We start from the raw sequence: 15,204 nt of genomic DNA on the forward strand, positions 1-15,204 counted from the left end.
TCAGCCCAACAATCTAGCCAGCTTTCTATCCACTTTATTGTCCATTCATCCAATCCATACTTTTTTAACTTGCTGGCAAGAATACTGTGGGAGACCGTTCAAAAGCTTTGCTAAAATCAAGATATATCACGTCCACTGCTTTCCCCATATCCACAGAGCCAGTTCTCTCATCACAGAAGGCAAACAGGTTAGTCAGGAATGACTTGCCCTTAGTGAATCCATGTTGACGGTTCCTGATTACCTTCCTCTCCTCCAAGTGCTTCACAATGGTTTCCTTGAGGACCTGCTCCATGATTTTTCCAGGGACTGAGGTGAGACTGACCGGTCTCTAGTTCCCTTGTATCTACTTCTTCCCTTTTTTAAAGATTGGCACTGTATACTCTCTGGTTTCTTTCAGCTGTACAAGCGGTGCTTAGACAGTGAACACTTCCCCTAAACTCTTAACCAGCTGGTGTGGATGAGCCCCTGGCAGGGAAACAGCTGGTCTAGTGAGCTTCAGTGCCCCTCAGTCGCTGGCACATGTTCCCAAATCCCTGAGAAGTCAAGAGAGTGTCCAGGTTGGTGTAGAATGTCCCCTTAGTTTTTCAAGAGTTCATTTGCCCTCGTGGGATCAAGATGCTGGTGCCACAAGCTTCCAGTTGGAAAAGTGAGTGTGACTCCAGTTATTGGTGAGAAACTGACCTTTTTCTGGCCATGAAGCCTTCTGCTAATCCCATCTGCCATCCTGTCTAGTGTGTCCAGGAATAGTACAGGACCCCATCAGGTAAGGTGCTGGCAGAGGCTGCTCTAGGTACATGCAATGTAGGCAGGTGAATAAGGTGGCAGACTTCTGGGCAGCTGCCTACAGTGGCAAATTTAGCCTGGCCGCCCCCCAGTTATGCAAGACCACAACACCACTCACTGGAATTTGGCAAGGCCGCCCTTTCCTTCATGATAGAGAAGTGACGGGGCCAAATCTGCCACCCTAGGCCTCTGAGGAGGGCGATGGTACACCGAAGTTTTGCCTAGGGCGGCAGATTGTCTTGAGCAGCCTCTGGGAGAGAAGTGCTGATTTCAACATGCTCTGATAAAAGTCAATGGGAGTTGAGCAATCTCAGAGCCAGGAAGTGGTAACGACCAGCAACTGGAACCACAGAGATTCTATGATTCTGCACTTATCTGGAGAGGAAATGGGTGGGCCATGGTCCCTGACCTGGAAATTCTGAGAATGGTAAGTGTGACCACAGGCGTCCGTTCCCTTGGAAAGGCACAAAGACAGCTCCTATCAATATAAACTGCACCAACGGCAAGAAGCAGAACATAGACATCCGCAGCCATGCACCCGGACAGCTCCTACCACAAATGGGACAACTCTGATCAGGTGGAACTGACAGTGCAGGGAGCGAGTACAGTACCTGGGAGAGGCGGTAAAGGTGAGCTGGTCTGAGGAAGGGTGGGCTTGTGATTAAGGAGCTGCCCTGGGAGTCAGGAGGCCTATGTCCGATTCCTGGCTTCACTAATTTAAGGTTAGCTAGTGGCCACACGCAAGAGGGTTTCTCATTCTCTCCTAATTAGTGTCTTGGTTAAGTCTGGATATTCCCATCATCCTCATAAACTCCTTTCTTATCATGGGACAAACTCATACCTGGCTCACTCCAGTGTCTTCAGTGTTGCTATTCCAGGGAGGAAACTGGTCCTGTGACCTGCCCATATCTTCCTGCTAGAGCCTGAGAGGATTCTCATGCTCCCTTGAAGGCAGGAGCTTCTCAATCTGGGCGTCACACTCCCCTGCCCTTCCCATACTGCCAAAAGGGAGAGGAATTCCCAACATGGAAAATGGAACATAGCGAAGGCTGAGAACTACCTCAAGGTCCTATGGTGAATCCCTCCCTTCCCCTTGTTCAGTCATCGTCTCTTGTAGGGAACCATGTTCAGTCCCGGGAGTTTCTCCCCAAAGGGAGTGTTAGGAGGGGTTGATCCTGCATTGAGAGATCTAACCAGTGTTGGTCCCCACAGCTCTTTGCCTCTCCAACTTTGCCCAAGGAAAGGCCAATGTGATCCTGTACGTCCTGCTGGCGATTTGCATTGCAGTGGCCACCGCTCTCATCGTGGTAAACCTTGGGAAATGTAAGTCTCCTGTTTGTTTCTACCTTGGCCTCAGATCTCATCTGCCAGGATCGAGGCTGCTCTGACTAGTTTTGGTGGATTTTAGCAGTAGGGCACAAAATTGGGCTGAGAATGGAGGCTCAGCTGTGATGTTAATTATGGAGCAGTTGCCAGAGCTACGTAACTTTCACTCACCTCTGAGTTAAGGTGACCGGATTTTCGAAGGGGTGGGATTTGTCCTTAGCATAACTATCACTAGCTTTCCATGGAACCTGTGCTTGTAAATCTCAGAAAAATCCCACCCAAAATCAATAATAGGACCATGTTTCTGGTGACATTTTTAAGGTTTTGAAATAGTCATATAAAAATGTTCTTTTTTCAACGGTGTGCTGGAGCCCGTGCAAAGGGGTGACTGCGGATCCTGCTAGCAGAGAGGGAATGTCTGGAAGTGAGACCAATTCAACCGGGCATGGCACAATGCGCTGCCACAATTGCCTCTTCCACATTAACACACGGAGAGCTAGGGCCCGACAAATGCATTCCTTTCCTTTCTAACTTTGCAACCAGCTAACCACACACAAATCGAGACAGGCTCCTTGTGGCAGCAGGAAGCTTTCTGCTCTGCACAGCACTCAGAGCCCTGCATTGCTCTGGGGAGGCTGAGCCTTTCCACTCTCAGCTTTGCTATGCCCCTTTGAGTTTTCCAGCCACATTCCTCACCTGTGTGTAGCAGTAGCAGCTGCACCGCACATCTTGGGGCCACTGACAGCTCAGTGTAACATAGAGCAGCCCCAACACAGCGCTACATTCTACCAAGGACCAAGCTGATGTCCAGAATAATGAATCCCTGTGTTGAGCACAGTGCGCCTGTAGCGAAGGATCACAGCTAGCATGAAGGACTGGACATCAGAAGTCTTGGGTAGTACCTGTGAGGAAACTGCATTTACAGCAGCACGGATGTCTCCAAAGATATGGGTTTCCCCTGCTGATAAATTTTGCTCCGCTATAAAAAGTCTCATGTCTACAGTGTCCAAGGGTCTTGCTGAAGCCCAGGCGGATAGAGATACTATAAGAAAAGATGCCAAGAGAAATCTGTCACATCACCAGGACTATCTAGGTGAGAGGATAAAGGAAATGTTTCTATTCCTTGTCAGACTTCAAGGATCTTTTTTGGTCCTTACATCTCAAGGGAGGGGAGAGTTGGGCCCACGGGGTCAGTTGCAGGGCTGGTGGAAGTTGATATAGCTCCTTGGACTTCAGTGGAGCTGAGCAGACATACATCAGCTGGGGATCTGATCAAAGCCAGACAGGGCTCCAGATTATTGTGGGGTGTGCGACAACCATGGGAGGTGGAAGCAGCTCTTAGAAGTTGTTGGATAACATTGTCCTACTCCTAGGATCACTGATTAGCCAATGAAATTTTGTTTTGATGAGGTCACTTTTCTACCAGTGTCTCATTGGCTGAGAGTGTTATCCTGCTGGGGAAGCCATAGGCATGAGTGGAATTGGTCTGTATCAGGAGTAGGCATAAGCCTGGGGCCCCCATAAAGACAATTACTGCTTGGGTGAGTGGGAACTGAGACCCGTCTCCTCCACGACACTCCCCTGCCCGTCTGAAAAAAGGAAGCAGGAATATGGCTCAGGGGAGGCCCCAGTCTGCCCAGAAGAGTGTGGTAATGTGTCCCTAAACACCCAGCAAATGGAACTTCATTTGTCTGTGCCTCAGTTTCACTATCTGTGAAATGGGTATCATTCCTTGTCTATTTGTATTGTAACCATCTCTCGCTCAGTGTCTATGCAGTGCCAGAGCAAGGGTATCCAATCTCAGTTCGGGTTTGTGCAGCACCTGGCACAAAGGGGTCCTAAGCTCAGGTGGGGCTTGTAGGTAGCACGGTAATTTAAATCAGTAATAGCTATAAGTGAAACCCATTTACATCCTTGCAAACGACTGCGCTTGCTCCATAAATTTCACACACTCCTGGAGGAACGGTTCTTATCCAGCGCTCCTCAGTGGTCGAGCTTGTGGGTGGGGCAGCATGAGGTTCTGTGTTGTTATTTAAATTGGAAACTTCCCATTCTCTCATTTTCCTTTTAGAGTTGAAGATGTCCAAAGAATTCAACGTGTTTAACAGTCGACTTCTTAATGGTAGGTTCTGCTGATGTTTCTCAAGAGGTTGGGCATAAACAGTTCCCTTGTCACAAGATGTGCAATAAAATCCTGGGGGTTGCACATGGGTGGGGTCTCTCCCTTCGATGCGCCCATGTACAGCAGTTCTTTTCTACCCTCTGTTGTTTGCAGTGTCCAAGGAGCTGGCTGGGGTTAGGCTGGGGATCGAGGAGATCCAAGCTGATCACGTGAAAGACCAATCACATCTCCAGGACGCCATAGGTGAGAAACATCCTTTTCCTTCCAATGCCTGATCACTGCTGCTTCCTTGTAGAGGGACTCCTGGGTCTGATCTTTCCCTGTGAAGGGCAAACTGAAATGGAAGGAGAGAAGGAGGATGACAAAGGGGAAGTGTGATGACGGAGCAGGGAGCCCTACCTGGATAATCCCATTTTAGTTTGGGATCAGCGGCATCCTGCTCCCATGGGCCTCCCCAGGTTTTATCCTGAGCCCAGTTCATGCTGCAGCAGAACTTTGGAACTCAGACCCTGATCCAGCAAAGGCACTTATGCATGTGTAACCCATTGGTGGGCATGTGTGACAGGCCCCCTTCTGTGCTGATCTAGGAGACGGTTCGGCAGCTTTATCTGAAGCTGAAGTAGTTCCTGCTTTTAGCCCTGGAGGACCCCAGTTCAGTCCCCAAGTTGTTACCCACAATAGCAGCTGTCAAACAACTCCACGCTTGTGATTACTGTGTGGTGTAACACATCTCAGAGCAGTGGTTCGCGACCTGTGGTGCGTAGACCCATGGGGGTCCGCAGACTATGACCAAGATTTTCAAAGGGATCCTCACCTCCATTCTAAAGTTCAGGGGTCCGAAAATGAAAACAGGTTGAAAATCGCTGGCTTTGTGTTTAAGGGCTTTGCTGCATTGTGGTCTCAGTACCCTGTAGATACGTGGGAGTGGTGGTGGCGCTGGAGGGGTGCTCTGGTTCGCTCAGTGCTGCTGAGAGCTCACGGCTCCCATGGCCTGCAGAAGGAATTTGGCAGTGCTCATCCCATGTGGTATCAGGCCCATCCAGTGCAAACATGAGCCGGGTTCTGATCTTAGTTATGCTGGTGTCAGGGCTGTGACTAGGGATTTAGACTTCCATAGAAGAGGCTCATGATGCAGAAGTGGAGCATCGGATACCTTATTGTGAGCCTACTGAGGTAAAAATTCCCTCACTGAATCCAACAGTTGGCTTGAAGGAAAATCAATCAGCCCAGGAGAGCAGAGGTGCTTAGATAATACAATGGTGGACTCCGGTATCAGAGCATAGTTAGGTCGAAGGCTGTGAAAGGGGACAGAGAGTGTGTTTGCAGATGGATGGACACATTTCCAGCTGCTGTAAAGGAAGGTCTGAGCCAGGCCAGAAATATCAACCTGTTGATTCCAGTGGCATTTTTCTACCCCCTGCCTGACCTGACAGAGATAAGGAACCTAACGCACAGTATGTCGAAGGAGCGGGCTGAAGTGAGAAGGGACCATGACAGACTTCAGGAGGTCTTGAGCAGGATGCAGGACGAGTTACGGAACATCACAGGTAAGGGGACACCAGACAGGGCTTGAAACCAGTGACAGAATTAACCACAAATGCCCAGAGTCAGTGAAAGCCAACAGAGAACAGGGCATTCAACTTTCAGGTTCCCAATAGGCCTGTGGCCTGGGCACCTCCCCCTGCACTGAAACTGACCACATCTTCCCAGCTAGGAGTCCCCAATGGCTGTAGAGCCAGCACAGATGTCTCCCATGCCACAATCCTGCCCGACCATGATTCTATCATCGGTCCCATGCCTTGAGCACCAGAGGTGGTGTAGAACCAGCCAGAGACTCAGGGAGCCATAAGCCATTCCCTTATACCTGCCCTACACGCAATGGAAATGGACACAGCAGATAATTTGGCTAAATACATAATGAAGCCTAACATGGGATGGATACAATACTGTATGGCAGAAGCCACCAGATGGTGCTGTTGTACATCAGCTTGCAAGTTCTCTTTCCAAGCATGTCAGCAGTATTCAGCCTTTGAAGACATGCTGTGTTGTGAAGACATGCTGTGTTGTTGGTTTCCGGCTGTGATATTTTTTGGGGGAAGCTGGTGCAACTAGCAAGGGAGTTTGCTCTATTCCTGACACTCTCTAACTAGGGTCAGATCTTGGGGTAGAATTGTACCCAGTAAACTGGGCATCAGTGTCTGGGCTGAGATCTGAGATTGGTCTGCATTTTGTTTATGGGCACCTCTTTTCCAGGTAGAGTGACCAGATGTCCTGATTTTATTGGTACAGTCTCGATATCTGGGGCTTTGTCTTATATAGGTGCCTATAACCCCACACCCCATGTCCCAATTTTTCACATTTCCTGTCTGGTCACCCTATTTCCAGGACAAGTGCACCCAGCAGAAATCAACAAGTTATATTAATGAGAAACCGATCAACCAGGCCCTGCCATCTGCTACCACATATCAGAGGGGTGACAATGCCTTATAACTTATAAAACATCCCCACAGAGGATGAACGAGCACCCAGTGGAAGGAAAAAAAATCCAATTTCAGAGAATACACAAATTCAGTGCAAATTATTTACTTGAAGCCAGTGAGAATGTCAGAAGTAAATAAGAAGTATGGGGACATGGCTAAGTTTCTACACTTCGTTTAGACTGCATTTTGACTCTCTGATGCAGGCTTGTCCCATAATTTTCCTTCTCACAGAAGTCATCTGCACAAAATGTCCACGTGGCTGGCAGCATTTTGAGAAAAAATGCTACTTCTTTTCAACATCGATTAAATCCTGGTCGGATGCTAAGCAGTTCTGTACCAATGAAAGCTCTCACCTGGTTATTGTTAACACCAAACAGGAACAGGTAAGCCATCCACTCAGATTCCTATTGTGGAACATGCAGAATGGAAGGAAATAAGCACAAGGGACTAGATTCTGTTCTGCTACACCAGGGTGAATCTGGAGTTACTCTAAATTTACCCAAGCGTAACTGAGATCACAGTCTAGCCCAAGTTTTCCAGGAATTTAGCAATATCTTTGGATGTAGCTTTCTGTTCAAGAAGAATTGAGGGAACCTAGTGTCATTTGAAAATTGTCGAGTTAGCTTTGTGAATAGAAATCTCCATGTCGGATGTGGATGATTCTATATGAATCAAAATTCATGTATGGGGGGTATGTTGTAATCTCCTGTGAATACAAATCATAGAGTCCCATAGGGACCTAAAAATACTATTTGATTGCTACCGACCTGGGCAGGAATTCAGCTGCTGACCCAGAGGTACAATGCTTTTCAGAGCAGCTCACTACTACACTAGGGAAGGCTTTTTGATATCTTAGGGAAGACCCCACTCCATATTCCTCATCAGGACTTTGCAGAAGGAATCCTGCCCTGATGGAGAATCCACCTTAAGTTTTAAATTGAGCCCGGTGCCTGCTGGGAAAAGAACTTTAGGAGACTAGTGGGTGCTGGGAGGATGCCCATGTAGTGCAGAGGTGGGCAAGGTACTGGTGTGAATCTGGAGTCACCAGAACCAAAATCTGTCTCATGATCAGTACAGACCATAGCATGTGTATTTTGCTATCCCGTCCTTGGGCCGGGATTTAAGGCACCCCCAGTAACAAGGTTGCAGAATGGGACTCAACAGGGACTACAAGATGGTTCCTTGGTCCCTCTTCACAGAGGAGACCTATGGCCATGGGATTGACAAGCCCCAAAAACCGGCCTTCAGCAGCTGTAGGAGGCTAGAAAATTATGTCCAGTCCTCAGGGAACAGCAGGGTAATATTCAGCCTTATTACTGTCACGTATCGGTATTGTGGTAGCACGCAGAAGTACCAATCAGAGCCCTGTTATCTAGGTGATGTGCACATCATCACAAAAAGACAATCCCGGCCCCAAACAGTGTTCATCTCCCAATCTGAAGGGGAGATTTGCAGGGCAAAGGGCAGAGATGAGGCATTTGAAGTACAGCTGGTCAGAAAATGAGCTTTTTTTTCTGTGGAAAATTTCATTTATTTGGGTTAAAAATTATATACTGCAAATTTTCAACTGAAATCTGAAACATTTCAATTTGGAAATGCTGCTGTAAAGCCTCCTGGGAGCTGTAGTTTGCAATCTTCAGGCCCCCATTCTTTAGAGGTCGGGCAACCCAGTCAGTCTACATCTCCCATGATGCACAACGGTCACTCCTCTTGAAGAGAGGAAGTGATGCATCATGGGAGTGCCTGGTGCATCGTGGGAAATGTAGGGTGGCAGCCCTAACGTAAAAGGTTGGAAAAAGTGGGGAAGGGATGAGAATCTACAGCCACAGACTCTGCTGGCCACAAACACAGTCCCTCTGAAGCCCCCTCACCTTCTGCTTGGGATCATGATTGTCTTCTTCACCTATTTTCCCACATAGATGTTTTTGTCAAACCAAATCATGGAGCCTGACGTGTACTGGCTGGGCCTCAGCGACTCAGTGAAGGAAGGGGAGTGGCGCTGGGTGGATGGCAGCCCCCTGTCTGTCAGGCAAGTCCCTCTTTGTTCAGCCTCTTTGGAGAGAGATCTGTCCATTAAAATCAGCTGTTTCTGCTTTATCTCCTGTCCCTTTAAAGAGCCAGATGGAGCATTAATACCAATGCAATTGATACTAGAGGGGTCTCTGGTCCCCTTTAGTAGCTAAACCCGGTAAAGAAGGTTATGAGTCTGCTACTGCCTCCATGCTGATGTCATCCAGGGTCAGCACAGAGCAGGACAGAACCTGGGATGTTCCCGGGGAGCAAAAAGCTGCTTTACCATGGGGCATTGTGAGTGTCATGCTAAGGAAAGGAGCTGGGGAGAACAGCAACATGGCCCAGTGGACAGGGCCATGGACAAGGAGGCAGCACTCCTGGGTTCTAGTCCCAGCCCCATGAGTGTGCTCTGCTGGCAGACTGTGAGGCACGTCTCTTCCTGCCCTATGCCTCAGTTTCCTCACCTGTAAAATGCACTGGAAACTGATGTCGTCCAAGTTGAGAACAGCTCTGGCTTGAGCAGTGGCTGGGCCAGCTTCCCCCTATTCAGTGGCTAGCACCAACCTGCCATGGCCCTGACCTCCAGGCACTACCTCACGGAGTGAGTAGGCAGATCAGTCCTAGGAGCTGGCTCATTTCACACCACCTGCATGGAGGAGGTTTTCGAACAAGAGACACTGTACGCATATGGACTCTGTTCTGTTGCTAAGACCCACAGCCACACTGGGAATTGGACGGGAGATGATTTTCAGCAGGGGCAGCTTGTGTAAGCCAGAAGCAAGTGGAGCATTTGCAGGGGTGCTGGGATACACAGCATCCACCAGCGGGAGTTGCTCTAGGAGCAGAGCCATCTAAATCATGTTTCTGCAGTGCAGGCACAGTCAAGCATTGGTCTCTTTGTGCCCTGACTGCCCTCTCTGCTGTGATGAGCAACCACCCATCCTCTGCCTTCTTCCATCCATCCATCTTCCTCTTACCCACCGACTGCACCACCTGGCCTGCCAACCCCTGCTGTTTGGATGGTGACATTTAAAGGCAGCTAGAGGTGTGTGAAGCAGCTGGCGTCCACCAGGGTCCTTTCATCCAAAGTTATTGGTTCCCCACCTCCCTTTTAGTACTTCCATACCCACTTCTAATTCCATGTGGCTTCGGTTTCCTTCTCAGGTTCTGGGCATCTGGGGAACCGAACAATGTTGGGCATCAAGGGGAGGACTGTGGTAGCCTGCGCTTCGACGGGAAGTGGAATGATGCCACCTGCTCTTTGACTGAGCACTGGATCTGCGAACGGCAATGCTAGCTGAGTCCCTGAATCCACAGCAGGGAGGGCAGGTGTCACACAGACTGCCCCACGTGGGACTTCTCCGGAGCTTTTATCTCTCTAAATCGATGATTCTCAGACTACTGCTCGTGAGCTGCAAGAGACTCTTTAATGTCTCTCCTGCAGCTATTTGCAGCACATGCTATTAAAACACTGAGATTTAATTATTAACCAATCTGGATGCTTTTACTATGTTATTAACCCATTAAGTTATCAGCCTGAACTAAGCTACTAACTTATTTGCCGTGAGAAAAATATGTGTAGATATAAAACTACATATTTCCTGTCACACCGTTTAAATATGAATAGTACTATAGTAAATGAAACAATGAATTCACCCTACTGTGGCTCTTTTGCATGATGGTGATGGCTAATTTGGCTCCTGAGCCGCTGAGGTCCGTGTATCACTGCCCTACATGTTGGGCGGCTATTGCAGCAAGTGGAGCTATGGGACAGGAGCATGGAAAGCAGAGGTGGAGAAGCTGACTGGCATTGGACCGTCTAATCCATTTCCCTCCCATACTGGGGCCCAGGGCAGGGTTGTTCCCCTCAGGGCTCTAGCATTAAATGTGGCTCCCGCCCTTCTCCCCAAGAAGAAGCAATTCCCGGCCTGGTAGATCTCATTGCCAGGCTGTTCTTCCTCACACTGGGCCAGAGTCTGATCTCAGGTGAACTGCTGTAAATGCAGAGGCTGTACTGGCTTCAGGGGAGTTACTCCGAACTGACATCGAGGTGAGCGAGATCAGCATCGGGGCCATTCACCCTCAAACATCCTTTTCTTAATTCCATCCCATTGCTCCTGGCTCTGCCCCCGTGTGTCTCCGCTGAGCGGAAGGATGATCTGATGTGTAAGGCACAGGACCGGGACCTGGGTCCAGTTCCAGCTCTGCCACTGACTCCTTCACCTGTCTGGGCCTCAGTTTCCTTCTCTTTAAAATGGTGATGATAACCCTTCCTGTGTCTCTCTTGTCTATTGATCCTGTGAGCTCTGTGGGGCAGGGACTGTCCCATTGTGTGTCAGCGCCGCACCCAGCACAATGGGGCTGTGATTTCTTCTGGGGCCGATAGCTGCTCCTATAAGTGCTCCCAAATCACCTATTTGCATCTTTAGGAGGCTGTTGTGCCAATAGACGCACACACTCAGCTCCCATTGAAGGCAGTGGAATTGCTTGTCTGTCTCCGAGGGCAGAGTTTGGTTTTTTGTCTTATGCCCCTGACTAAATCTTGGTGGGGGGGGTGGGCACTGGTGGGTGGGACATCCCAGGAGGCTTCTGCTCCTCGGGTTGGGGGCTGCTGAGGAGGAGCTGCTCCGGCCTCCCCGGGGACTGCTGCTGTGAGGGGGCGGGGCCAGCGGTACCAGCTGCAGGGGCAGCATGAGACTTCTCGCATGTGTCGCTCAAACTGAAGTCCCCCATGATCACACAGCGTTTTTTTTCTATTCATTACAGATAAGTGCATAAGGAAATGGTTATCCTGTTCCCTACTCTTATCTGATGGTCTTTAGCAGACACCAACTAATACCCCAGCTTGTGCTTTATCTGAACAGCTAAGGTCAGAAGCTCCTTTTCTCTGGGCCAGCAGGTCCCTGACTAGCTGTTGCTCACCATTCTAGACCATGGAGGACTTGGTCTTTGTGGTTTCCAAAATGGCTGCTCCAGAGACTCCTATCTAGACAAGCTTGGATGACTCACCTTCGCTGCTCCTCTCCTCTCAGCCCCCTATTTCTTGGGGCTGGGGGCAGTAGGTTGCAGAAGGACTACGGGGCCACCAGCAGGCCAAATATACTCTGCTTCAGACCAACTTTAGCCAGTCTGTGCCCAAGAAGAGTGGTCCCCCTTCCCCTGAGCTGGAGGCCATCCACACTCTACAGCCCCCTCTCCCCACAGAAGGTGGACCATTGTTCTACAAAACCAAAACCCTCCATCACTTACCTAGCCAGCAGTTCACTTCCATAATCTGCATTCTGTCTTCCTTTACTCGTAGGACAGGAAGGATTTTTTCCAAAGGTGGCTTGGACATTCTTTTTCTTCAGCACACTTCTAAGTGCCCAGAAGTCATCTGCTATCTGTGAGATACCCCAAGGGGTGGTGACAGTAATGCCAATATGAACCATCACCTTGAATGTGACTTCTGAAGCCTGTCCAATCTTGGAGTGATATCTTATGTCTTGGCTCTGGGAGGGCCGGGGACAGTTCTGTTGTCCTCCTATCCCTTGCAGAATGTTCTTTCGATTCTTTGGAGGATTGACTCTCCAGCAATGATAATCTGTCTTCCTTGGACAGTTGGAGAACTCTGTTCAGCCAGTCTTGATTTTCTTACAGGTTGGGCCAAGCTACGGTGGATACTCACACGTTCCTGGGATACCAGACATCACGACACTTCTCAGAATGGCATGTGCCCACCCATGCCTGCATTACATAGCCCTTGCCACTGTTACTTAGTCTGCATGGTGTCTCCAAGGCCACACTGCATGGGGGATGCCATTTTTGAGTGCGTCCTGCTCCCACTGGCCCGTCCTTGAATGTAGCAGGTGTACAAAGTCATACTGGCGGGGCAGAGAAGTGCATTCTCCAAAATGGGATCTCCCATTTGATAGGGGGAAAAAAAACACCCCCCCAGGTTTTACCAGTACCGGATGGGAGACAAACCAGGAAATAAGAGGACCATCTGGTGTGAAACCAGGCAAGAGGCCTCCATATGCCAAACTGCCATTCAAAAATGTTCTGTATATCTCCATTCTCTTGTGAGGTACCTTCCAAAGTTTCCACATTCACGACCTGGCACATCATGCATCCATCTTGTATTCACAAAACAGTGCGCATACTCATGTGGCCATATAAAGTCAATTTTTGCCCAGTGAACTCCCCTTTCTCTGGTGTTTCCTGGTGGCTGTTCTGTCTGGATTGTGGTGAGCAGTGGGGCATTGTTCATGAGGTGTCAAAGGAGGAAATAAGGCAAATGAACCACACATTCCCAGTGGCTACACACATTTCTTTGACTTTCAGTTTGCCAGGAGCCGGTGGAGTGATGCTGGCATTGTGTATGGGGGTGGCATTCATCAAAGGGGGCCAACAAAGTCTTTGTTCTCTTAACACTATATTGGATCCAGATCTTCCTTATTTGAGTGGCTGCTTGGAGAGAAGTGTAAACTCCCCAGTGCCTGCCTGAATAAGAGCCCTCAGAGCTATTCTGAGTAAATGTCATGACGGCCGAAGGGGGTTAGGTTCATGAACACAAGTTACCAGTGTTGTAATACAATTATTCCCTTCCCCATATGTTCTAATAGCCAGTGGTCCTCAGCTGCTATAAGTCCGTGGAGCTCCATGAAAATATATGGAGTTACACTGCTTTATACCAGCTAATTTTCTGGCCCTTCAGCCTCAAGATATATAAACATGTAAGTATCCCTCCCCTCCTCCGGCACTGACCTCAGCTGTGCAGAACACCTCCTGCAGGGCACAGCGGAACACTCCACCTAAACAAAGACATCTGTGGGGCGCGTGACCCAGGCTGGGAGTTGGTTGACGAAGTCACTGTAGATGAGCCCCTGACTAAGGGCTTCTCGATATGGGAAAGTGTTACCACTTATGCCAATAGAGTGATACAGGTCTTGTTATCCCCATCTAATCCAACATGTGAACAAATTTATTCTGTTTAGCCTAAATCTCTTCCAAAGTGACATGAAATAAACTGAATAAAGACCATTCTTATGCTGGACAAAGAATCCACATGAGGGGTTAACCTAGGATAAGAAAGTCAATTTAAATTCACAATTTAGTTCATACCAGCATACAATTTAGTTCATACTCAGCATAACGTAGAAAAAGTCTGAGATTGCCCAAAAGGGGGCCAGATCCCCAGCTGTGAAAATTGCCATCACTCCACTGGGGTCAATACCCCCATTTACACCAGCTAAGGATCTGGCCCTATGTAATAAGCTTCCACACACTGAAGAATGGAACTGTGCCCAGAACTAGCTCTGGGACTAGGAAGAGGGAAATTAATTAGATTGAGGAAGCTCATCAGAAATGACCCTAATGTTTAAATTGAGGAAACTCTGTGCAGAGGCTGCTGGAACCAAACCATGGAGCCCCACAGGAGGCAAAGCCCAAACACCCAGGCACAGTGAGGCTCCCTGCTTATCCCCGGCTGAGCTTCATATCCCCTGGTCGCCACAGCCCCCGCGGCGTCCATGCTCCTGGTTTTGTTTGCCCTTGTACAATCATCCATGCCCATCACCCTGCCCATGTCCCCAGCCTTGTCTGCCCTTCTCCAATAACGCCACCTTCCTTCTATGTCCCAGCCTAATCTCCTCCTCATACAGTTATCTGCAACCCCCACCCCACCCATGGCCTCGGTCTTATCTGCCCCTTGTACAATTTCCCCATAACTCCTGCTTGGCCCATGTCCCAGCTTTGTCTGTGGCTGGTACAGCCACTGCTGTGCCCCCATCCAGGCAGGCGCCTATGCATGGTACGACCTCCCACAGCCAATCCCACAGGCTCCAACCCTGTGCACACTTCAGTCCCTCTCTGCCGGGCTGTCTCTAGTGAATCTGCTGATCGGCATTTGGCTGTTCCCCTTCCCTGGCTCCTGCCTGTCTCTCTGTCCACCCTTAGCCTGTAAGTTCCTCAGGGCAAGGGCCGTCCCTTCTTGAGTCTCTGGAAAGTATCCAACACATTGCAGGGATTGCCACAAACATGTCTCCAAAATTTACACAGCAGAGAACTAGCCAGGGGAACCCACTGCCGCTGGATGTCAGTGAGGCCGAGGGTGAAGGGCTTGATTCTGATTTCCAAACAGGGCCCTTTGCACGGATATAAAGGGACCTTCGTGTAACTAAGAATCAGGCCCTATGCATTTTAAGCATAAAAAGAGCCAGTTACATGAGACAGGATAAAAAAATAAATATAAGGGCTCTACCCCTTTGCCCTTCTGCTTCATGGCACAAATCAATCACTAATTGGCTGGAGTCAGAAATGTCCCCATGCTTCAGAATTGTCCACCTTAATTCTATTTGATTTGAATTAATGGCTAATCCCAAAGGGACATGGCCCCTGCAAAGTGAGCGCCACCCAGGTCACTCTCTGGCAAGATACTTGGAGTGGTCTGACTGCAAACTCCTTTTATGTCCATCACTGGCAATCATAAGTTTTTTGGCT

The 15,204-nt window shown here is 49.0% G+C and overlaps 1 protein-coding gene across 1 annotated transcript in view; it reads left to right on the forward strand.

Moving 5' to 3' along the window:
• Nucleotides 1-204: 204 nt before the first annotated feature.
• LOC123353447 (low affinity immunoglobulin epsilon Fc receptor-like) overlaps nucleotides 205-15,204 on the forward strand; it is an 82,044-nt gene continuing 67,044 nt past the window's right edge. The window contains exons 1-6 of the mRNA XM_044994540.1: nucleotides 205-1,412; nucleotides 1,996-2,106; nucleotides 3,113-3,202; nucleotides 4,181-4,231; nucleotides 4,385-4,474; nucleotides 5,665-5,778. Of these exons, the coding sequence (XP_044850475.1) occupies nucleotides 1,316-1,412; nucleotides 1,996-2,106; nucleotides 3,113-3,202; nucleotides 4,181-4,231; nucleotides 4,385-4,474; nucleotides 5,665-5,778 (553 nt within the window). The 5' untranslated portion in view covers nucleotides 205-1,315. The remainder of the gene's footprint in view (nucleotides 1,413-1,995; nucleotides 2,107-3,112; nucleotides 3,203-4,180; nucleotides 4,232-4,384; nucleotides 4,475-5,664; nucleotides 5,779-15,204) is intronic.

Source organism: Mauremys mutica, chromosome 20 (assembly GCF_020497125.1).
Source record: "Mauremys mutica isolate MM-2020 ecotype Southern chromosome 20, ASM2049712v1, whole genome shotgun sequence".
In the NCBI taxonomy this organism is placed as follows: Eukaryota; Metazoa; Chordata; order Testudines; family Geoemydidae; genus Mauremys; species Mauremys mutica.